This window comes from Salmo salar, chromosome ssa01, assembly GCF_905237065.1.
Source record: "Salmo salar chromosome ssa01, Ssal_v3.1, whole genome shotgun sequence".
NCBI classification, from domain to species: domain Eukaryota; kingdom Metazoa; phylum Chordata; class Actinopteri; order Salmoniformes; family Salmonidae; genus Salmo; species Salmo salar.
Genome location: NC_059442.1, coordinates 20,503,593 through 20,528,406, shown reverse-complemented (window position 1 = coordinate 20,528,406; position 24,814 = coordinate 20,503,593). Strand labels below are relative to the sequence as shown.

Here is a 24,814-nt window from a genome sequence, read left to right as displayed (position 1 = left end):
GGCACATTGTGTTAGCTAATCGAAGTTTATCAATTTAAAAGGCTAATTGATCATTAGAAAAGCACAGCTGAAATCTGTTGTTCTGATTAAAGAACCAATAAAACTGGCCTTCTTTAGACGAGTTGAGTATCTGGAGCATCAGCATTTGTGGGTTCGATTACAGGCTCAAAATGGCCGGAAACAAAAACTTTCTTCTGAAACTTGTTAGTCTATTCTTGTTCGGAGAAATGAAGGCTATTCCATGCGAGAAATTGCCAAGAAACTGAAGATCTCGTACAACGCTGTGTACTACTCCCTTCACAGAACAGCGCAAACTGGCTCTAACCAGAACAGAAACAGGAGTGGGATGCCCCAGTGCACAACTGAGCAAGAGGACAAGTACATTAGAGTGTCTAGTTTGAGAAACAGACGCCTAACAAGTGCTCAACTGGCAGCTTCATTAAATAGTACCCGCAAAACACCAGTCTCAACGTCAACAGTGAGGAGGCAACTCCAGGATGCTGGCCTTCTAGGCAGAGTTGCAAAGAAAAAGCCATATCTCAGCCTGGCCAATAAAAATAAAAGATTAAGATGGGCAAAAGAACACAGATACTGGACAGAGGAACTCTGCCTAGAAGGCCAGCATCCCGGAGTTGCTTTGTCATTATGGGGTATTGTGTGTAGATTGATGAGGGAAAAAAACTATTGAATCCATTTTAGAATAAGGTTGTAACGTAGCAAAATGTGGAAAAAGTCAAGGTGTCTGAATACTAAATATATATAAACAGAAGAAAATGGAAGGAAAAGAACGTTTAGCATAGATTAGGCAAACATACAAAGAACATCATGATTAAATGTACAAATGTCACATGCTTCGGTTTGGACCGGAGCACAAGCTGTGTAAATCACAGGCCTCATACTGTAATAAAACAGAGGTTATGCTTGCATTAAGTCAGTAAGAAGCGGGTTAAAAGGCACAAGCTCAATACAGATGTTAAATGATTTTAGTGGATTGTGTGGTTCAAACATAATTTACAAGGCACAATTAGTTTATTTACAGAGATCACCTCTACGTCAACATGTTAACACTTGTTCATTTGTTATGAGATCCACTTTGTTAGTAGTTTTTGGTTTGTTTGTTTTTTTACATGCTCCTTCCCGCGTAGAGAAGCTCTCTCTCTCTGTTTGCTGGGGTTTTGGTTCAAGATGCAAACAGGCCAGTAGGGTTGCCATCTCTGCATCTTGTCTGATAGTAGCTGTGAAGTGGTGTTAGTGCGAGTCCACTCCTTTGTCTCGTTTTTGGGTTTTTAACGTCGTTCATTAATTATGTCCCCGGTGGTTATCCTTAAGGGCTCATTAGCCAGTGAGCTAACATCTCAGAAACAGGACTGTAAGTAGCACAGGCAGCATAGAGAGTTTACTAGGACCGACCTGAAAACAGTTCAAACAGGGGGTTAGATCTCTCTGTTGCAGAAAGTTATTTGCCATTTCTATTTCTACTTGGCAGTGTTTAACATGCAATTATGAATATCCACTCTATAACAAACATATTGAGACCTTGGAAGTAAAGGGTTCATCATGTTGCCAAAAGGGGGTTGTCCAGACAAAAAGAAGTCTGCTGTGTCATTTGCATAACGTTTTGTTAACAACTGCATTTTGTTTAGAACCCTTGAAACCCATGGCCTCCGTACATTGAACCAGAGCAGAGAGTTAGCTGTTGAGTATAAAGTTGTAAATGAATTAGTGTGCATACGTTACATTCACTATGTACTCAGCTACCCTGCCATGCAGATTGGGATTCAGTCAGTTGTGGACATACCTGGGTAACCTTGTCCATTGTAAGGAATGCCAACACACTGGGAGGAGTCGCAGTAGCCAGGGGGTCCAGGTGGTCCCCTCACTCCTGAGGTTCCCTGGCGACCAGGAGGGCCCCGAGGCCCAGCAGAGCCCGTAGCACCTGTAGCGCCGGTTCGAGCCTCGCCTGGTGGCCCTGGGAGTAGGGAGAGGGAGGTGGGTTGTGGAAAATAATTAAAGAATAGTCAGAACGAAACCTCCCTGACATCACCCTTAAATCCCAACTGGAAGTGGAGGGGGGGACTATTGGTTTCTACCACTGTAATTTCAATATTTAGACGGCTCAATTAAAAGACTGATAAAAAGTGAGCCAGTCAGGGCTCTGGTGAGTTACCCCCTGCCCCAGTCTGTCTAGACAGTACAAACAAAGGATGGAATTTCCTCCACTCTCTCGCTCTCTCTTGCTCTTTGATCTCTTAAGTGAGCACATGTGTTGTCAATGAAGGAGCCACCAAAGCAACGCTCATTGTACAACAATCTGATTCTCCCACTCAACAATGAGTCATCATCGCTAGCTAACTAGCTTCCTCCTACAGGAGTTTAGTAGTGTCTTACTTCATTCACAGAAACAGACTTGGCAGTGTTCGACAGGAGGGGGAAGTAGACATCATATATAGCCTGATATTTCCACTAGCCCCCCTACCCCTTGTGATAGGAAAGCTTCTGGGGACTCAGGGCCTTCACATGCTGAATATCAATTAAAGGTGGATGTTATGTTGCCTCCATGAAGACAGCATAATATCAACAGTGAATAAGACAGCTATTAGAGACTAATCCTCAGCCATTTCTAGAATGGGTTTGGGATCACTGATGAATGAGAGGTCGGGGTAACATTGTTTTGATAAGAGAAGATAGCAGCTATAATGCATAATGTTAAATCCTTCATCCAGAAATAGACCGTGGCTCTCAATTCCTTTGATGTATCGTATGTTGATCAATACATGTGAACACATCTGTGCGGACCAATCCTGTGAAGAAGCATAAATTCTCTCTCGAAAAGATAAGTGTTTTTCTGGGAATACGTTTGACCGTTCACTGAGAATTTATGAAACACAGCTGCCCAAACGAAGGTTCATGAGACACATCTAGGTAAATCTTGGCCTGCCCCTTGGGTCTGTCATTTATATTGCACTGGGCGGAGTTCTAAAAGTCACAAAGAGAGGTCCAGGGATAGGATTTAGAACAAAATGGCTACCATGGTGAAATAAGTTAAGAACTGTAGATCAGGAAGTAGTGAATAGGAACCTCCTGTCTCCAGTTGTTAACCTGTTAGGGCTAGGGGGCAGTATTGACACGGCTGGATAAAAAACATACCCGATATAATCTGGTTACCACTCCTACCCAGTAACTAGAATATGCAAAAAACAGAATGTCGTCATTCCAGCCCCAGGCTGAAACACATTATCGCCTTTCTCAAGTGGCCGATCAAGGGACACTGGGCTTATGCGCGTGACCCCGACCGCCCCCGCCTTTGGGATTTTTTCCTCTGTTTGCCGAAAAGGAGATTCCCTGTCGGAATATTATCGCTTTTCTACGAGAAAAATGTCGTAAAAATGGATTTTAAACAGCGGTTGACATGCTTCGAAGTACGGTAATGGAATATTTAGAATTTTATTGTCACGAATTGCGCCATGCGCGCGACACTTCTTTACTATTTCGGATAGTGTCTGGAAGGCATGAACAAAACGCCGCTATTCGGATATAACGATGGATTATTTTGGACCAAACCAACATTTGTTATTGAAGTAGCAGTCCTGGGTGTGCATTCTGACGAAGACAACAAAAGGTAATCAAACTTTTATAATAGTAAATATGATTATGGTGAGTGCTAAACTTGCCGGGTGTCTAAATAGCGAGCCCGTGATGCCTGGGCTATGTACTTAGAATATTGCAAAATGTGCTTTCACCAAAAAGCTATTTTAAAATCGGACATATCGAGTGCATAGAGGAGGTCTGTATCTATAATTCTTAAAATAATTGTTACCCTTTTTGTGAACGTTTATCGTGAGTAATTTAGTAAAATGTTAGCGAATTCCCGGAAGTTTGCGGGGGTATGCTAGTTCTGAACGTCACATGCTAATGTAAAAAGCTGGTTTTTGATATAAATATGAACTTGATTGAACAAAACATGCATGTATTGTATAACATAATGTCCTAGGGTTGTCATCTGATGAAGATCATCAAAGGTGAGTGCTGCATTTAGCTGTCTTCTGGGTTTTGGTGACATTATATGCTGGCTTGAAAAATGGGTGTCTGATTATTTCTGGCTTGGTACTCTGCTGACATAATCTAATGTTTTGCTTTCGTTGTAAAGCCTTTTTGAAATCGGACAGTGTGGTTAGATTAACGAGAGTCTTGTCTTTAAATGGCTGTAAAATAGTCATATGTTTGAGAAATTGAAGTAATAGGATTTTTAAGGTTTTGAAAATCGCGCCACAGGATAGCAGTGGCTGTTACGTAGGTGGGACGAATTCGTCCCGCCTAGCCTAGAGAGGTTAACAATGTTGTCGTCTATCTCCCACTAGGTGCCCTTGGAGAGTTCCTTAACCTGTTTAGGATAGGGGGCAGTATTTTCACGGCCAGATAAAAAACGTACCCGATTTAATCTGGTTATTACTCCTGCCCAGAAACTAAAATATGCATATAATGATTTTATTTGAATGGAAAACACCCTAAAGTTTCTAAAACTGTTTGAATGGTGTCTGTGAGTATAACAGAACTCATATGGCAGGCCAAAACCTGAGCAAGCGTCCCACCTAGCCCATAGAGGTTAAGCACAACCATTTACAGTTAGTATGCGAGAAGATTCTTATGTTCCATACCTTGTTGTTAAGGTACAGTTGAAGTCGGAAGTTTACATACACCTTAGCCAAATACATTTAAACTCAGTTTTTCACAAATCCTGACATTTAATCCTAGTAAAAAATTACCTGTTTTAGGTCAGTTAGGATCACCACTTTATTTGAAGAATGTGAAGTGTCAGAATAATAGTAGAGAGAATGATTTATTTCAGCTTTTATTTCTTTCATTACATTCCCAGTGGGTCAGAAGTTTACATACACTCAATTAGTATTTGGTAGCATTGCCTTTAAATTGTTTAACTTGGGTCAAACGTTTCGGGTAGCCTTCCACAAGCTTCCCACAATAAATTGGGTGAATTTGGTCCCATTCCTCCTGACAGAGCTGGTGTAACTGAGTCGGGTTTGTAGGCCTCCTTGCTCGCACACGCTTTTTCAGTTCTGCCCAAAAATGTTCAATAGGATCGAGGTCAGGGCTTTGAGATGGCCACTCCAATACCTTGACTTTGTTGTCCTTAAGCCATTTTGCCACAACTTTGGAAGTATGCTTGAGGTCATTGTCCATTTCGAAGACCCATTTGCGACCAAGCTTTAACTTCCTGTAACGATCATCCAAAGGAGTAGACCAAGGTGCAGCGTGATATGTGTTCATCTTGACAGTACCCCCCCCCCAAAGGTGCGGACTCCAGGCCGCAAACCTGAACCTATGGGGTGGGTCCGGGTGGGCATCTATACTTGGCGGCGGCTCTGGTTCGGGGCGTAGCCCCCACAACGCCCGCTGATCCCCCCGCTTCTGTGTCACCGGAGGAACCAGACCGTGGATTATCGCCGGAGGCTCTGAACTGCCGACCACCGCTGAAGACTCTGGGCTGCAGGCCGCCGCTGAAGACTCTGGGGTGCAGACCGCCGCTGAAGACTCTGGGCTGCAGACCGTCGATGAAGACTCTGGGCTGCAGACCGTCGCTGAAGACTCCGGGCTGCGGACCTTCGCTGAAGATTCTGGACTGGGGAGTGTCGCTGGAAGCTCCGGACTGGGGAGCGTCGCTGAAGGCTCCGGACTGGAGAACGTTTCTGTAGGTTCCGGACTGGGGACCGTCGCTGCAGGCTCCGTGTCATGGATTATCCCTACAGGCTCCGGGCCATGGATTATCACTGGAGGCTTCGTGCCATGGATCATCCCTACAGGCTCCGAGCCATGGATCATCACTGGAGGCTTCGTGCTATGGATAATCACTGGAGACTTCGGACCATAGATCATCACTGGAGGCTGGGGAGACGCACAGCAGACTGGGTGCGCAGAGCAGGCACAGGGTATACTGGGCCGTGGAGGCGTACTGGAGGTCTGGAGCTTAGGGCTGGCACAACCCGTCCTGGCTGGATGTTTAGTTTAGCCCGGCAAGGGCGGAGCGCTGGCACAGGACAAACTGGTTTGTGCTGGTGAACGGGGGTTAGCGTGCGTAGAGCTGGCGCAGGATAACCTGGGCCGAAGAGACGCACTGGAGACCAGGAACGCTGAGCCGGCACACTTCTTCCTGGCTGACGGCCAACTCTAGCACGGCAACGGTGAGGAGCTTGCACCGAGCGCACCGGACTGTGAGTGCGCACTGGCGACACAGTGCGCATCACCGCATAACACGGTGCTTGCTCGTTCACTCGCTCCCCACGGTAAGCATGGGGAGTTGGCTCAGGTCTCAACCCCGACTTCGCCAATCTCCCCGTGTGCCCCCCCCCCAATTTTTGGGGGGCCGCTGCCTCTCGGGCTTCTGTTGTTGCCCTGCCTGTTCCTCCCAGTATCACCGATCCACATTCGCTGCCTCTATCTCCTCTTGCGGACGGTGATACTCCCCAGGCCTTGTCCAGGGTCCTGCCCCATCCAGGATTTCCTCCCAGGTCCAGTCATCCTGCCCACGCTGCTTGGTCCTTTGGTGGTGGGATCTTCTGTAACGATTGTCCAAAGCAGTAGACCAAGCTGCAGTGTGGTATGTGTTCATCTTGATATTTATTTGAACTCTGAACACTTAAACAAAATAATAAAGAATGGAACACGACCATCACGTCTTGCAGGCTTTACACAGCAGTACAAAATTAAGATCCCACAACACAAGGAGGGAAAAAGGGCTGCCTAAGTATGGTTCCCAATCAGAGACAACGATAGGCAGCTACCTCTGATTGGAAACCATACCTGGCCAAAACATAGAAATATAAACCATAGAATGCCCATCCCACACCCTGACCTAACAAAATAGAGAAATAAACCATCTCTCTCAGGTCAGGGCGTGACACTTCCTGACTGATGTCTTGAGATGTTGCTTCAATATATCCACATCATTTTTCTTCCTCATGCCATCTATTTTGTGAAGTGCACCAGTCCCTCCTGCAGCAAAGTACCCCCACAACATGATGCTGCCACCCCCGTGCTTCACTGTTGGGATGGTGGTCTTCGGCTTGCAAGCGTCCCCCTTTTTCCTCCAAACATAACGATGTTCATTATGGCCAAACAGTTCTATTTCTGTTTCATCAGACCAGAGGACATTTCTCCAAAAAGTACCATCTTTGTCCCCATGTGCAGTTGCAAACCGTAGTCTGGCTTTTTTATGGCGGTTTTGAACAGTGGCTTCTTTCTTGCTGAGCGGCCTTTCAGGTTATGTCGATATAGGACTCGTTTTACTGTGGATACACATACTGTTGTACCTATTTCCTCCAGCATCTTCACAAGGTCTTTTGCACTTTTCGTACCAAAGTACGTTCATCTCTAGGAGACAGAACGTGTCTCCTTCCTGAGCTGTATGACGGCTGCATGGTCCCATGGTGTTTATACTTGCGTACTATTGTTTGTACAGATGAACGTGGTACCTTCAGGCATTTGGAAATTGCTCACAAGGATGAACCAGACTTGTGGAGGTCTACAATTTTTTTTCTGAGGTCTTGGCTGATTTCTGTTGATTTTCCCATGATGTAAAGCAAAGAGGCACTGAGTTTGAAGGGAGGCCTTGAAGTACATCCACAGGTACACCTCCAATTGACTCAAATTATGTCAATTAGCCTATCAGAAGCTTCTAAAGCCATGACATCATTTTCTGGAATTTTCCAAGCTGTTTAAAGGCACAGTCAACTTAGTGTATGTAAACTTCTGACCCACTGGAATTGTGACACAGTGAATTAGAAGTGAAATAATCTGTCTGTAAACAATTGTTGGAAAAATTACTTGTGTCATGCACAAAGTAGATGTCCTATCCGACCTGCCAAAACTACAGTTTGTTAACAAGAAATTTGTGTAGTGGTTGAAAATCGAGTTTTAATGACTCAAACCTAAGTGTATGTGAACTTCCGACTTCAACTGTATATGAGGCAAATTACTGAGTCAGGGGCTTCCGTTAATGGTCTCTGTTTTCTTGTGAGACAGGAGACCTTGGCAGAGGCATAGCTGTGAAATGGGTTATTATACATGAGAAGTGAGTGACGGCCGAGGTCTTACCAGGGGGACCACTGAGTCCTCTCTGTCCTCTCTGTCCTGTTCCAGGGGATCCTCTCTCTCCCTTCTCTCCTGGCATCCCTGCAACAGCACAATCAGATACACAGGCAACAGGTTATTAGCAATGACAAAAGGTCCCATTGTACAGCACCATGTATTTGTAAAAACCACAAAGGAGCATGTCTGAGGATGGAGGAAATTGTAGCATGGATTAGATTTACTGTAGGAAGTGAAGCATGATGGCAGATGACCATCAATTATTTACATGATGTCATGAAGTCTATATTTTTAGAATAGATGTATTTTGCACAATTGCTTGCAATCAAAACTTCCATTTGTACCATTGTTGTAAAAGTTGCAATGTTACTCCAGGCTCAAAGAACAGACCAACTGTTATCCTAGGATGTTACATAGGTTAAAGAAGAGGACCGTGTCCTGTCATAACTTAAAGTTTTGCATCTCTGAGAGGTTGTAATTTACTTTCTAGCCATAGAAAAACAGGAAGTAAGAAAAACAGGCAAAAAATACATAAACAGCACACTATCACTCACCTCTCTCTCCTTGGTTTCCAGGTAAGCCGGGGTTTCCAGGGAAACCATTTCGGCCAGTCTGTCCAGGTTCTCCACGAGGACCCGTGTTGCCGGCGGGACCAGGGGGGCCTACGGGGCCTGGGTTGTTGCTAGAGTAACCGGTGGGGATCTGGTTGATCATATTATTAATTCTGCTCATTTGACCTGAGAGGAATGAATGAAGATATGATTAAGGCAGATAGCAAAATCACATAGATGGTTTATTTGTATACATTGTATGTGTGTGTAGGTGTACCCAACCAATGCTGGTTTATGAAGGTCTAAATAGGAACTCACTATTCACAAGCTGTTCGCAAACTTGTCTGGCAATGGAACGCATCAGATTCTGAGATGCAAAGTCCCCCTGGAAAACAAACACATTTTGGTGAGACAAGGTTATGCTACTCTGAGAAGCAGGAGTCGACAACAGGCGTCTGGCGGGCAAATAAAAAAGCACCTCCCAAACTTCTGAGGATTTTTGTTTTTGGTCAAAAAAGGACTAAAATCACCAGGAATTCAGATTAAAAAAAATATAAATAGTAAATCTGTTCACCAAGTATTCCCACGAATAAGAAAAAAGAGACGTGATCGTGTCTCCATGTAATTAAGTTATGAAATGGTTGTTATTTTCCAATACAACCTCTTTTGTGCCTTACTTGTGGTCAATTTGCAGTGTACAAATGATTATAATTATGTTCCGGCACCATTGACCATCGGCTCCGACAAAAAATCAGCCCACGGCTGAATCTAGTTGCCTAGTCCTGGACTAAAGGATACAGTAGTTGCCTAGCCCCGGACTAAAGGCTACAGTAGTTGTCTAGCCCTGGACTAAAGGATACAGTAGTTGCCTAGCCCTGGACTAAAGGATACAGTAGTTGCCTAGCCCTGGACTAAAGGATACAGTCGTTGTCTAGCCCTGGACTAAAGGATACAGTAGTTGCCTAGCCCCGGACTAAAGGCTACAGTAGTTGTCTAGCCCTGGACTAAAGGATACAGTAGTTGCCTAGCTCTGGACTAAAGGATACAGTAGTTGCCTAGCCCCGGACTAAAGGCTACAGTAGTTGTCTAGCCCTGGACTAAAGGATACAGTAGTTGCCTAGCTCTGGACTAAAGGATACAGCACATACCCTCTCTCCCTTTTCTCCTTTTATTCCAGACAATCCCTGTGAAAAAGAGGAAACATGGTTGTTTTCAATACAAGGAAAGCCATTCATTTGCATGAGATTTGCAACAAAACACCACAAATACGCTATAAAATAGGAAGTTGGTTAACATTTTCCAATTTAATGAAATGCAGTGGGATGATTCAAGACCGTCTTTGAAGAGGTAGGATTTCAGATGTTTTTGGAAGATGGCTAGGGACTCTGCTGTCCTTGATGAAACATACATCATCACCATATGACCACTTGTATTTGTACATACTGGGTTTCCTGTGTCTCCTGGTTTTCCTGGGCTTCCTGTGTTTCCTGGTGAACCCGGAGATCCTGGACTTCCCTGGATGATGAGAAGATGGACAGCGTTATTGCTACATCCACTTACCAAAGTTACCAAACAGTAAACATAAGGACAACAACCACTCCTGGTCCTCGTTAAATAGCTGTTGTACAATAGGGACCAGCCCTATACTGAGATGTACATCCACAGTCAAGGCACAACTTGGTATACTGTGCCAAGAACATTTAAAGGACAACACCACCCAAAAACGATCTTTTGGTATTTGTTTCATTTCCGGCTGTATTTCTGTATTTTGAAAGTTTTATATCTTGAAAACTTGATTGCTGACATGCAAAACATTTTTGGGACAATATCAACAATGGACTAATGAAACCAATACCAAAAGATAGTTTTTTTCGGTGGATTTTTCCTTTAACTGGGTGGAAACACTCCCAACAGGGATGGGATGCTTAATGGTCCTCAGAGCAGACCGAATGGTAAAGTAGGCTATATATTAATTCATTTATTTTATTTTTTATTTAACCTTTATTTAACTAGGCAAGTCAGTTAAGAACAAATTCTTATTTACAATGAAGGGCCTACAGGTTGACAATGGCGTGCTGGCCCTTTGCCTATTGGTATGGTGTGGCCATTAACTACTGTAGAGGCAGGCCTCAATCATAGTAGGGAGAATGAGATGCATGCTTTTTCTGCATTACTGACTGAAGGACTTAATTTGTCTGTGTTTTGACCACGTCTTCTGGCTGGAGTACTCACCATTGGTCCTGTTGGACCTCTAGGTCCCGATGGTCCTTCCTTCCCTGGTGGTCCCTGGGAAGAGAAGATAGACACTCACAACAGGCAGCAATAAAAGTTGGCATTAAGTTGTTGTTGTGTTAAAGGTATGTTGTCAATGTTAATTTATTTCTGTATATATGTACTGTACGTTTTATGGTGCTGTTAAACTGGTGGTGCTTCCAAGAGATGGGACTATAAAAACTCAGTGAAATAAACTAGGTCCTCGCTAATCTCCCTAGCAACCAATCTCTGTAGTGTGTTCTACTGCGCCAGTTTAATGGAGCCCAATGAAGTCATCTGACATGCACCAGAATACTAGGAGCACACAACAGTTTAACTGCGCACGTTGAGTGATCACATGCACACGTTGAGTTAAGTAGGTGCTGGCTAGATTCATGGCCTTTCAACAGTGCCTGTACACTGAGCAGCTCTGTGTAGAGGTACAGAGATGCTGATCTTACCCTCACTCCACCTGGTCCAACAGAACCCATAGGACCAGCAGCACCAGCAGGACCCTGCAGGAACACAACACACTCAATCAAACTCTGATAACCAGTAATAACACACAATTCTGACAAAATGGCTCAAATGGCACAAAATTGCCTTTATCATTTGCCAGAAATGATAACTACTAGCTGTACTGTGTAATAACTGCTCTCTAGTTTCCTTGTGAGAACTCTCTAGTTTTTTAGTGAGAACATGATAGACTTTTTTGATGCAATTAGGTTACTTGATTTGGTTGTTGAAATGCATGTTGTTAGCAGAACCATTCGACAGCCAAGGCTGCTATAGTCATAAACATCTTAATGCGATGAGAGATTCTCAAACAAATTATTCTCAAGTATTACTAACATCACAGGGTAATTGTTAGTATTCAGGTGCGTCTCATATTTCCAAAGTAAAGTCGTCCTTGATGGGGGTGAGTGATTCTCAACTAAATTATGCTCATTATTGGCGTCACAGGATAATGCCTCCAATCTTTGAAATCCAGGGGCCGATCATTCAGCACTGGAGTTGTCAGTGATACAGTCTGGTCAAGCTGTAGGTTATCAGTGATACAGGTTGGTCATGGTGGAGGTTGTGTGGTTGACCAGTTCCAAAACCCATAACAATTCATTATAACCCCCTTCAGGTTGTTTCCTCTTTACAAGAGGGGCAAGGAATCCATCTAACGTAAGAATATGAAGGATATCCTCCAAGAAATTCCAAGGCAAGGGTAGGTTTGACTTCTGATATGTAGTCCCATTGTCTCCAGCCATCGTACTTTGGGCTTTTGATGCAATTTAGGATCCAAATATTCCCAGACACTTTGACGGTCATTGGCAACCTTGAGGGATGTAGTCTTATAATCCTGAGGTTGCTCATCTTCACATCACTTCTTTTCTCAGCTATTTAAATCCAATTAGTGGCACCTAAGTAAAACGAAGAATACACTCTTAGAAAAAAAGGGTTCCAAAAGGGTTCTTCGGCTGTCTCCATAGGAGAACCCTTTTTGGTTCCAAGTAGAACTCTTTTGGGATTCATGTAGAACCCTCTGGGGAAAGGGTTCTACATGGAACCCAATAGGGTTGTACCTGGAACCAAAAGGGTTCTACCTGAAACCAAAAAGGGTTCTTCAAATGGTTCTCCTATGGGACAGCCGAATAACCATTTTAGGTTCTAGATAGCACATTCTTTCTAGGAGTGTAGTCTACAATTCACTCTTTTTGGGCATGATTATAGGGTTTACACTATAGGGTTTACAGTAACGGTTTTACAGTATAGGGTTTACAGTATACGTTTTACACTATAAGGTTTACAGTATAGGGTTTACAGTATAGGGTTTACACTATAGGGTTTACAGTATAGGGTTGACAGTATAGAACATGTACAGTTCATATTAATCCTCTATTCCCATTAGCAAGACTATTCTGTGCCCCATGATAGCTTAACTGCACCACTGGCCTTCCACTGTAAATCAGCAGGTTGCTTGGAGTGTATACCCCACTCTGGGGACTGCATGGTCAACCTCCCACTTTGAATGTGGTTTCAGCTTTGCCATGTGGACAGATTCCAGACTCCAGTAGCACTGTTTCTCTCTGTGGATCGTCTCTGGTTTCTTGTTGAAAACCACAGCTAATGAAAAAGAAAGCTGTACTCACTTGCAGCCCAGTCAGGCCTGAGTCTCCGGGATCTCCCTTTGGTCCGGGACGGCCCTGAGAAGACAAAGGGAAGGAGAGGTTTAGAGCTGGAGTACAAAGGGAACTCCAACCCTGAACAACTACAGATCTGCTCTTTCTCTTGACCATGTAGTCTGTCACTGAGAGTGAATTTACATCCCAGCTTCAGGAGGATGTCTAGGAATAAATAAGGTCTTCTTAACACAGTGACTGTGTGTGTAAATCATACGTCAGGGAGGACATCCTACAGTCCCCCACACTGTAAATCCCTAAGAACACAGCAGATGACTTACAGGTTCTCCGGGCAGAGACAAGCCATTAGGGCCTTGTGGACCTGGAGGTCCGGATGGTCCTGGAAGTCCTTGTTCTCCACGGGGGCCCATTGAACCCTATGGTAGAAGCAGAATGACAAAACCAAACAGTCACACTAATATTAAACTATTTACACCATATCTCCCGGTAGACCTACCCACTGCTTTTCCCAGCAGGGCTAAGAGAATGAGAAGGAACCAGAACAATCAGTGACCGTTGGTGAGAAATATGTTCTACTTCTCATCAGACCTCTCAACATAGACCTCCTTAAATCAAGCTGGGGGAAAATAAACAGGACATAACAAGCTGCAAATTATACATTACATTCAATAAGTGAGTTCAGATGTGAGAAATCTGTTTTGGCTGATGGGGCATGCTAATGGTATGTGCTTTGAGATAACTACTGCATTAGGCTGAACTCTGATTTACTGTAAATGTGTTAGGCCTTGGACTGTATCCCAGCTCAGTAGGATATGGCTTGATTTAAAGTCGGATTCAGGCTTGGACCACACATCCATAATATTCAATGAATCACTCTGGATCCAAGTGTGTGTTCAATGGCTCGATAATGATACAAAAGCATTACTTACAGTTGGGCCTGAGTCTCCTCTCTCTCCTCTGGGTCCTTTAGTTCCTGGTCCACCCTGGGAAAGTCAAGAAAGGATGAAAGACAGAGTCAGAGACTGAGAGTCAGAGCCATCCCCTCAACAGGAGCTGCTTCCAGACCTAAATCCCAAGCCAGCAGGAATCCCCCAGGGGCTTAGTGAGGTTGCGGAGTGAAGCAAACATATTCCAGATGTACTGTTTTTCCGATGGGCATTTATCTTTTGACACATCCCTAAGTCTGATAGTCCACACCTCATTGCACACCATTCATCTCATCCCCCTGTCTTTCAATTTCCATGGGAAAAAAACACTCACATGTTGACCCCACTCTAATATCCACATGCTTAATCTATAGAGCAGGGCAACAGTTATGAGGAGAAAAATACCCCTGTAACACTATTCCTATATGTCCACATAATCATAGTGGGGACTGAGAGTGGCATCATCATCAACATCATCACATTAGTGAGTAGAGAGAGCCCTACCCTAAGACGAGGATAGACAGAAGCAGAGAGAGCCCTGCCCCAAGACGAGGACAGACAGAAGCAGAGAGAGCCCTACCCTAAGACGAGGACAGACAGAAGCAGAGAGAGCCCTGCCTCAAGACGAGGACAGACAGAAGTAGAGAGAGCCCTACCCCAAGACGAGGACAGACAGAAGCAGAGAGAGCCCTACCCTAAGACGAGGACAGACAGAAGCAGAGAGAGCCCTACCCTAAGACGAGGACAGACAGAAGTAGAGAGAGCCCTACCCTAAGACGAGGACAGACAGAAGTAGAGAGAGCCCTGCCTCAAGACGAGGACAGACAGAAGCAGAGAGAGCCCTACCCTAAGACGAGGACAGACAGAAGCAGAGAGAGCCCTACCCTAAGACGAGGACAGACAGAAGCAGAGAGAGCCCTACCCTAAGACGAGGACAGACAGAAGTAGAGAGAGCCCTACCCTAAGACGAGGACAGACAGAAGTAGAGAGCCCTACCCTAAGACGAGGACAGACAGAAGCAGAGAGAGCCCTACCCTAAGACGAGGACAGACAGAAGCAGAGAGAGCCCTACCCTAAGACGAGGACAGACAGAAGTAGAGAGAGCCCTACCCTAAGACGAGGACAGACAGAAGCAGAGAGAGCCCTGCCCTAAGACGAGGACAGACAGAAGCAGAGAGAGCCCTGCCTCAAGACGAGGACAGACAGAAGCAGAGAGAGCCCTGCCTCAAGACGAGGACAGACAGAAGCAGAGAGAGCCCTGCCTCAAGACGAGGACAGACAGAAGCAGAGAGAGCCCTGCCTCAAGACGAGGACAGACAGAAGCAGAGAGAGCCCTGCCTCAAGACGAGGACAGACAGAAGCAGAGAGAGCCCTGCCCCAAGATGAGGACAGATGGTGGGATGGTTATTGTCTTTACCGAGGGGCCGGGTGGTCCCGGTGGGCCAACGCTGTCCTGTGCACATGTGCAGGCATGGGGAAGAGCCGGGCACTTAAGCTCATCTCTCTGCAGTAGAGAAAGGAAGGAGATGGTGAAAGAAAGAAAGAAAGACAATAAGAATGTTATTTAATTTTTTTACTGAAATACAACAGTAATAGTTTGTCCATCTCTTGACATCGGACATCTGTGGGCCTTTCTGGTAGCTCACGAAATACAACAAGTGCAAATAGGAGTATCTGTGATGAAAATGAGTGCCACTGCTCTGGCAACCCAAACCATAAAATGGCGCCTTGAAGTTTTCTGCTAGGAAACACATTAGAAAGGCTGCTAAAGCAATGATAAAACTGGGGTGCATACTAAAATATAACTGCTACCATAGCATGGCCTACACACAAATACTCTTTGACAACAAAAAATCCATCCGTTTTTTTTGTGGAAGGGAATATGTGAAATCTTATACAACACAGCCTTCATGGACATGATACATTAATATCTCATGCAAATTACACTGAGAGAGAGAGAGATAATTGGCTATAGTCAAGTATATAACATGTATCCAGTAATAAACATACCATAGACGGGTACAATGATTTATCTGTCCACCCCATGATCAAAGGGACCAGTTGTTTTGGTGGGGTTGGGATTGTAAAACTGTACTGAGATTAGTCCAATTAGCGAGGAATGCAATGGTCTATTCAGGCCTGACAGTGCAATCATTTCATTTCAAATAACTTTCTAGCCAGCTAGGCATCACTTCGTAATGGCTATACAGCATGTGCACTCTTAAACGTTAGGAATGACATATAAACTCCAAAATGAACATGAAAAACTACAATGGCTCTCTTAACCTATAGTAAGTGCTCAATGGTGTATAGTGAAAGATGAGCAGAGTCAATGTATCAAGGCTTGATGGTACAGTACTGTACAGGTATGAGGCCTTATTAGAGGGCTGTCTAGAGTGAAGCTGCTCTTACCGTGGCCGGGAGATCACAGCATTTGTCTTTGCTGGTCCAGCTCAAGCTGCACACAATATCAAACATCTGGAGCTGGAACTGCACAACAGAACAGAATGATGAGAGAAGAGAGAGACGAACACAGATGGGTGTTACACATGGCTTCCATTGAGCCCCAGCGTTCAGGACTTAGAAACAACACGGCTCCAGACGCAGGCCAGAACCCACAGAGAGCTGGAACACAGATAGCATGAGAAAACAAGACCGAGAGAGCAGCGTCCTCCATCCCTCCAACAATCACCGTGAGTTGTCAGCTCTTAATTGAGCATCAACACATGAGGAGCACATCTGGGCACTTTGCACTTCACAGTTCACACCAACAGCTTGTGTGTGAGTGAGGGATACATTTTATCAGGAGTTTTCCATTTCAAATAAGTGTTGTCAATTTTTCACTCACTGTAGCCGACTCTCTCTTTGATCCTCCTGACTTCGCCATCTTGCCCAGCACTTCATAGCCATCTGTGGAGATGTTGTTGGCCTCCTTGATGGGTTTCTCTGCAACCTCCTGGCAGTCCACGTTCAGTTTGACTCTCTCGGGAGAGACACTGATGTGAAGCTTTAGGAGGAGGAGGAAGAGGAGGAGAAGAGGATTATTAGTTAAGACCACTCTAGTCTTCTCAATATGAACAACTACAGCAACAATATTTGGACATAATGGCTTGGTAAAGAGTACTGAAAGCGTTCAGTGTTTTTGACATGGTATTTCTGCAATAGCCTAGTGGTGGCAGGTACTAGTGTGGCAGCAGGTAGCCTAGTGGTTAGAGCGTTGGACCAGTAACCGAAAGGTTGCAAGATCGAATCCCTGAGCTGACAAGGTAAAAATCTGTCGTTCTGCTCCTGAACAAGGCAGTTAACCCACTGTTCCTAGGCCATCAATGAAAATAAGAATTTGTTCTTAACTGACTTGCCTAGTTAAATAAAGGTAAAAAATAAATAAAAGCACAATTCTTCAGGAGTCTTGTACCATAAACTAAGAACCCAGTTGTGCAAACGAAACCCCTAAGTCTTCTAACTGATACTGTATTTTTCTAAATCACCATTATTAATATGATTTTCTATAATGAAGTTAATTAGAGATCATTGTATCACGTAAGAAGTAAGAACATTCCTGTTGTAGGTCCCTTGGAAAAAGGTTAATGTCAGCCACTTTCACTGATAAACAGAACATTGACTGATTAACATGAAACAACAAACTATAGGCTATACATGAAATAACACAAAACTGCCAGGGTATGGGCCATTTCTCAACATTAACTCTCCAAAACTCCCATCACATCTCGAAATGATGTTGTTTATGGTACACCATCAAAAGTGCTACTCTCCATACTTCCTGCGCAGGTGAATTTTTCTGCCGAACATTCTGACAAGCTTTCACCCTGACAGAGACAGCAGGCTAACGTTACTGCGTTACTGTCCTGCAGAGCGAAACCAACCGCACTTGACAACCACTCACAACATAATTATCTGGCCAATCACAGGAGAGGGGAGGGTCTGATACCCCAAGATCCTGGCATGGGCATACAGTATATACCATGATGCACTTGAGGGCTTACCAAAATAACGCTAAATTACATACTGCAAGCGCAAATAATGCGTAAATATACATTATTTCACTAACCAACAAGAATATTACTGCAAAATGAGGATTCACGAAAATATCAGTGTCCTTCACCGACATTCATCATTTGAAAGCAACATGAAATTCCATCAACTGAAGTTGGCTGATGTTGGGGAACACGAAGCATATTCTATTGGAACACAATCAATGAGTCACACAATGGCTCATTCTCTAACAAAGGCCTGAGAAATCTATCACACTGACACAGACGATTAACATCTTCCGAATGGATCGAAAACCACAGGAGTCAAGAAAGACTAGACCTTGACTTCCACTATTACCGACCAAGTCACAATTACACTTAATTACTCCTCCCTCCCTCTGACTATAACTCTTCTGGACAATGACACATCCTGGACACATCTCTTTTTCAGCACTCCATTCACGCTTAGTATGGATTCTCCCTCTGGAATACTATAGACGTCATATGCTATATCAGAACAAGTTGTCCAGTCCACAGACATAGCAACAGTATACTGTATATGGTTATATTTGGGTTCCAGTGTGTCTGACATACTTTCATGATTTCTATCAGACTCCATTTTATTGTTGTTGGCTATGTCTTCACAACTCCTCCATGTTTTCATTCCATTTCACGATGGCCCGTGAAATCCCAACTCACATGCAGCCTGATATGGGAATCCTACATTAGTTTGATTAAAAGTAAAAGTGGATCTTTCCTGATATTTTTGATGCACTGACAAATTGCATTGACAGATTTCACCAACTTTTTCCAGGAAGAGACAAAATCCTTCTTCATGTATACCACTGCCGCCATATCATTCCAGACATCTATGCTCCCATGTCCAGTCTTGGAGGACAATACAATATTCCCATCCTGGTTTCAGAAAAGGAGCTTGCTTAGCTTTGGTTGTAAAGTCACCATTTCATTTCTGAGTGGCTTCTTCTGTTGCAGGAATGGTTGCATGCGTCATTAAGTCTGCTTGGCTACATCACGGAATGGAGGGCTTTTAAAAGAAGGCTTCAGAGGAAACTCTTATAATGAGAGTACAAAGAGGGCAGTCAGGGCTATGGAAATGTATCAGTCAGATTGACCGAAGACCAACGTTTTAAACTGCTTTGGTTCTTTGGAGCATTCTCTTCTCCCACTCATTCTCAATTAGTGCTTGCAAATACTGACAAAACCCAACCGCTCATTCCACCCAATCCCTGAATGGAAAGTTTAGATTGTTTGGGTCCTCTCAGAGAATAATAGCTGCATTTGTGAAGCTCTAAGTATGGGGAACCTGTAGAGTGGATGGACTGATTACATCTAGCTACTACCAAAAGCACAAAAAAATTTCATATTTCCACTTGATCGCAACCAAACGCAAAAAATCGAATGGCACCAATGATACATATATGAAAAAAAATAAATGTATTGGTCACATACACATATTTAGCAGATGTTGTTGCGGGTGTAGCAAAATGGTTGTGTTTCTTATTTAGTGGAACGCTCTTTGCCTGAGAATAAAGTTTTCCCTAGTCAAACACCCCTCTAAGACCACCACCCCTGCAGTGTGTGGGGTCCTAATAATCTTCTATGTTGGGATTACAATATTAAATCCCAGTGGGGGTCAGTGAGTACATAGCTAGAGTCATTACTGTACATGACTGTAAACATCCATCAGTCACCCAAGGCTTTCTAACCCAGTTGAAATAACTCGGTGGATTGTCATTATTGTATAAAAAAGCCATTGGTCCTCTGGAATGATTTTCTCAGTGTTTTACAACCATAATATACAGTGTTTTTGTCACATTCTGAGTAACTCAGTCACAGCAGGAGTAGAGGAGCCCATGTGGGACATCAAACGCCATCCCCAACTCAAAGCAGAGCAGAATATAAAACATCCTCTGTAGTGCTCAGATATCATACTGTACGGTGACAAGGATTTCAACAATGAACGTCAGTAAGATGCAACTAAAATTAAGAAATTACTGTTTCCAATGGACGTGAAGAATGTTTCAAGTGTATCCAATGTTTCTGAAGGGGAACAATATGCCTCCTACTATGTAAACATTTCAGCTATTCTTTTTCTAAAAACACATAATGAGGACACTCCCTCTAGTGTGCTCTACTCTGATCCAACATCAAATGTACTTCCTAGGGTCAATGAATCCACTGTAAACACTTCGAAGTTATGAGGGACAATGTTTCGCCCATAGAACATCAAGTTGATATGGTTTCAGTCAGACTGCTAAGCAGCAAGGCTAATTACAGACTAATGTTATGAATGGAAACCTGGAAAATGTCAGGTCAGGGCTTTAGCCGATGACATGACTAACATCAGTACAATGACATCATCAGAGCTCCAGTTGGATGTGTGCTTCTTTTCTCTTCCCATGGCTGTGGTGGTGCCTGCAGTCTGAGTGTGCTCTGGGTGGTTAGTTTGTGGTACTGTGTAGTTACTGCTCCAAGCGAACAGGTGTCTTCGGTGGTCTACCTACCTGCTTTTTCTCTGGTCAGGTAAACTATTTGCCGCTCAAAGAAAAGAAAAACTATTAACATGTACAGTGTGTCCAACCTCAGAGCAGTTCACATCTTTTGACGTGAACTCAGAGTAGATTGTTATGAGACACAATAGATTATTCCCCTCCCTCGACTATATCTCTCACAAAATGAATTGTTTATACTTACTAAGATCAGACATGTCCATAGGGAAGTATGAAACAACTAACCCAAACCAACCATTATCTCGATTCCTAGTCTGACCCATGCTCTCATTTGAACTATAGTCCTGATATTTACTAGGGTGTTGTAAAATGTGTAGGGTGTAGCTACTTCATATAGTTTAATAGCAATGTGCATGTTACAGAGTGCAGACTGATCTACCTCTCCTTTCTCCTTGGGCCAGTAGCTAAATAGAGAATTATCCAGGTTAGAGAGGTCTGGCTCTCCTCTGATTCACCATGTGGGAAATCTCCTAATGATAGCTTTAGCAGACGCTAACCCTCTCTAACCAACTGGGGATTCCCTCCCCACACCCAATGGGAATCCACATTCAGAGGCAGTAAAGATGTATAGAAGATGCAATATACATGTATGTCAAAATATCTCCATTCATGTTTACATATTGTTGTAGGTCTCTTTGAGCTTGTTGAATTTTGTTTGGTCGATTTCATCAGTTTATTCAGATTTTGTCAGACTGTCTGTTGAAGCAGGAAAATAATTTTATTGACAGATAATTTTATTCAAGCAGAAAATACTCCTGAAAATACCTCATTGGGCACACGCAGCTAGCTTTCTTTTATGCGGTCCAAAAGTACGACGTGGCTTTTTTCCCAATTTATTGAGTTTCATTTATCATAAACGAGGTAAAACAAAACAAACACTGATCCAATAACAGCCCACTTCCTCAGAATGTTCTTGAATTCCCACCTGACCGCCGCCAGGACAATGGCCAATCAGCACGCCGTAAGTCTCCATTGCTAGGCTAACTATAACTGGTTCCAAATAAAATAAAATCTTCAGGTTGCACATTGTGCAAGATCACCATGGGTCACCAAAGTCTCCTCCAGCCTTTGGAAAGATATTTATAGTCCCTCCAAACCATTCATCAAAGTAACTTCCTTCAGCCTCAGAAAACAAAGCTAACAGCAGAGCATAAAAAGGCCTGAAGACTCAACTTTGGCACCGAATCCACATCACAATACTATAAGATGGATCACATTTAATTTCATGAGAGGAAAGTAACCATATCTTAGCTAGATCTTAGTCTTGGCGTGGATTATCCACAAGATCATACCCTCAGGAGGTGTACTCAATGAGGCATAACACTAATCAACAGAAACATCAACTATGAACAGACATGACCAACCATAATGACAGAACACATCTATCATAGGTGGTGACCATATCAAGGCTACACATCCCAGACAAGGTGTCTACTCTGCCTTGAAAATGTATCTAAACATTTTACCACAGAAATTCATTATTCATGTGAAAATATATCTTTGGAACCTGGTGTTTTGGATGTTATTATCCCAAATTATTGCTGATTATTGCTGATCTGCATGTCCTTGGGAAATTCAACCAGAAAAATAGGCCAAGATATGTTACTCCTCTGCCAAGCCTTAATGTCACCATATGGCCCATAAACCATTTTCATTCAAGTGAAATGGTGTTTACCTTGTGGAAGCTCCCGTGGAAAATTCTCTTCACTTGATCCTCATTAAACGTGGCTCTTTGGATCTCCCCTCTGGTGTCCTTGTTGTAAAACGTGATTGTTTTGCTGGAAGCTGAAAAGAGGGAACAAGGGACTTCAGATGGACCCCTAAACATGCATTTCAGGAAGAAGTCATGAAACGCACATTGAAGCAGACAGAGAGAGAGAGAGAGAGAGAGAGAGAGAGCTACAGGGAAGATGGCCCTCACAAGTGAACACTTACATAAGAAGTGAATACTTCGGTACAATACTTAATCTCAAACTTAGGCACACAAGTGAACACTTATAGACTTCTAGAAAAAGTGTGAAAAGTCAATGCCAAACCAAAACTCTTCCCTAGAGGGGATCAGTGGACTGTAGCAGCCCACTAATCATTACACTGGTCTAAGTTTCTAAAGACTGTTATTTGATGTAGTAAGGAGGGGAATCAGACCATAGCTGTTAGGTATCTTCAGCTAACCCAGAAGAGAAACAAAGCATGATGGGGGCTTACGGTTGACAGTGACCCCGACCTCAGGGTTGTTGTTACCATCGGCAATCTGCCAGATATCAAAGGCCTGGTTGGGGGTGTCAGGAAGGAGACGGAAGAGCAGGATAATGGTGTAGGATGGAGAAAGACCCTCTGGGTGGATCTCCCTGGTAGGAGGAAAAATACAGGATACAGGTGTCATGGCAGAGCTTTTTTATAAAGCTAAGGGATTCTCTTCTGTAAGATGGTCAACTTCATAGACACCAACACTGAGAAAATCTGATCACTAGCTGTATTCATTTGACATGCAAAATGTTGACTTAAGTTAGTTAATCAAGAATCATGAATCTTTGATCAAAGTGAGAGGGTCCACTAAAACCTGTTTGAATTAAGATAGCCAATCGTAATCTATAGAGCCTTTGGCCAGGACGAAACACTAGGTCCTTTGTAACTTCTGGAAAATCAAAGACACAGAGAAACAAGGTTGGCATCTAAAAGCCACACCATAAACCAAAAAAACACACAATATCCACCCTGTCACGTAGACCACAGAATCTGAAAATGGTTGCCAGTTCGACCCGACTCAAAAAATTACAGACATATTGAAAGTATTTTCCGTCCCTACTTTACTGCTTGAAGTGTTTCCATTTGTGCACATGAAGTCAATGACTTACCCACGCAAAAATATAGATGATTATGGACAAATGAACTAAGCATGCTCATGCCTGTTAGCGCAGAACTTTTGAGCAGCTCAGCATTTGCCTGAATACATTTTAATGGGCCCAATAAAGAGCTGGGCTCTTGACCTTCGGCTACTTTGGTTGATCCCTCTCCCACATACACTACCGTTCAAAAGTTTGGGGTCACTTAGAAATGTCCTTGTTTTTGAAAGAAAAGCATTTTTTTGTCTATTAAAATAACATCAAATTGATCAGAAATACAGTGTATACATTGATAATGTTGTAAATTACTATTGTGGCTGGAAACGGCTGATTTTTTATGGAATATCTACGTAGGCGTACAGAGGCCCATTATCAACAACCATCACTCCTGTGTTCCAATGGCACGCTGTGTTAGCTAATCCAAGGTTATCCTTTTAAAAGGCTAATTGATCACTAAAAAACCCATTTGCAATTATGTTAGCACAGCTGAAAATTGTTGTGCTGATTAAAGAACCAATAAAACTGGCCTTCTTTAGACTAGTTGAGTATCTGCAGCGTCAGCATTTGTGGGTTCGTTTACAGGATCAAAATGGCCAGAAACAAAGACCTTTCTTCTGAAGCAAAGACCTTTCTTCTGAAACTCGTCAGTCTATTCTTGTTCGGAGAAATTAAGGCTATTCCATGTGAGAAATTGTCAAGAAACTGAAGATCTCGTACAACGCTGTGTACTACTCAATGCACAGAACAGAGCATAACGGCTCTAACCAGAATAGAAAGAGGAGTGGGAGGCCCCGATGCACAACTGAGCAAGAGGACAAGTACATTAGAGTGTCTAGTTTGAGAAACAGATGCCTCACAAGTCCTCAACTGGCAGCTTTATTAAATAGTACCTGCAAAACACCAGTCTCAACTTCAACAGTGAGGAGGCGACTCCTGGATGCTGGCAGAGTTCTAGGTAGAGTTCCTCTGTCCAGTGTCTATGTTATTTTGCCATCTTAGTCTTTTCTTTTTATTGGCCAGTCTGAGATATGGCTTTTTCTTTGCAACTCTGCCTAGAAGGCCCGCATCCCGGAGTCACCTCTTCACTGTTGAAGTTGAGACTGGTGTTTTGCGGGTACTATTTAATAAAGCTGCCAGTTGAGGACTTGTGAGGCATCTGTTTCTCAAACTAGACACTCTAATGTACTTGTCCTCTTGCTCAGTTGTGCATTGGGGCCTCCCAATCCTCTTTCCATTCTGGTTAGAGCCAGTTTGCACTGTTCTGTGAAGGGAGTAGTACACAGCATTGTACGAGATCTTCAGTTTCTTGGCAATTTCTCGCATGGAATAGCCTTCATTTCTCCGAACAAGAATAGACTGACGAGTTTCAGAAGAATGGCCATTTTGAGCCTGTAATCGAACCCACAAATGCTGATGCTCCATATACTCAACTAGTCTAAAGGACAGTTTTATTCATTCTTTAATCAGCACGGCCGTTTTCAGCTGT

At 43.4% G+C, this 24,814-nt stretch overlaps 1 protein-coding gene across 3 annotated transcripts in view; it reads right to left on the bottom strand.

Annotated features, from left to right (window-relative positions):
• The window catches only part of LOC106573748 (collagen alpha-1(XII) chain), a 90,540-nt gene that overhangs the window by 1,571 nt on the left and 64,155 nt on the right, over nt 1-24,814 (bottom strand). For 2 of the 3 annotated variants that reach the window (XM_014149121.2, XM_014149257.2), the window contains 16 exons: nt 22,691-22,833; nt 22,161-22,270; nt 16,811-16,969; nt 16,375-16,452; nt 15,380-15,466; nt 13,966-14,019; nt 13,357-13,452; nt 13,046-13,099; nt 11,366-11,419; nt 10,884-10,937; nt 10,095-10,166; nt 9,800-9,835; nt 8,970-9,036; nt 8,655-8,837; nt 8,107-8,184; nt 1,799-1,969 (listed from right to left, as the gene is read on the bottom strand). In XM_014149121.2, coding sequence (XP_014004596.1) covers nt 1,799-1,969; nt 8,107-8,184; nt 8,655-8,837; nt 8,970-9,036; nt 9,800-9,835; nt 10,095-10,166; nt 10,884-10,937; nt 11,366-11,419; nt 13,046-13,099; nt 13,357-13,452; nt 13,966-14,019; nt 15,380-15,466; nt 16,375-16,452; nt 16,811-16,969; nt 22,161-22,270; nt 22,691-22,833 — 1,496 coding nt within the window. Of the gene's footprint in view, nt 1-776; nt 1,411-1,798; nt 1,970-8,106; nt 8,185-8,654; nt 8,838-8,969; nt 9,037-9,799; nt 9,836-10,094; nt 10,167-10,883; nt 10,938-11,365; nt 11,420-13,045; nt 13,100-13,356; nt 13,453-13,965; nt 14,020-15,379; nt 15,467-16,374; nt 16,453-16,810; nt 16,970-22,160; nt 22,271-22,690; nt 22,834-24,814 lie in introns of those variants that run through there. The other variant, XM_014149180.2, reaches the window with a different exon arrangement.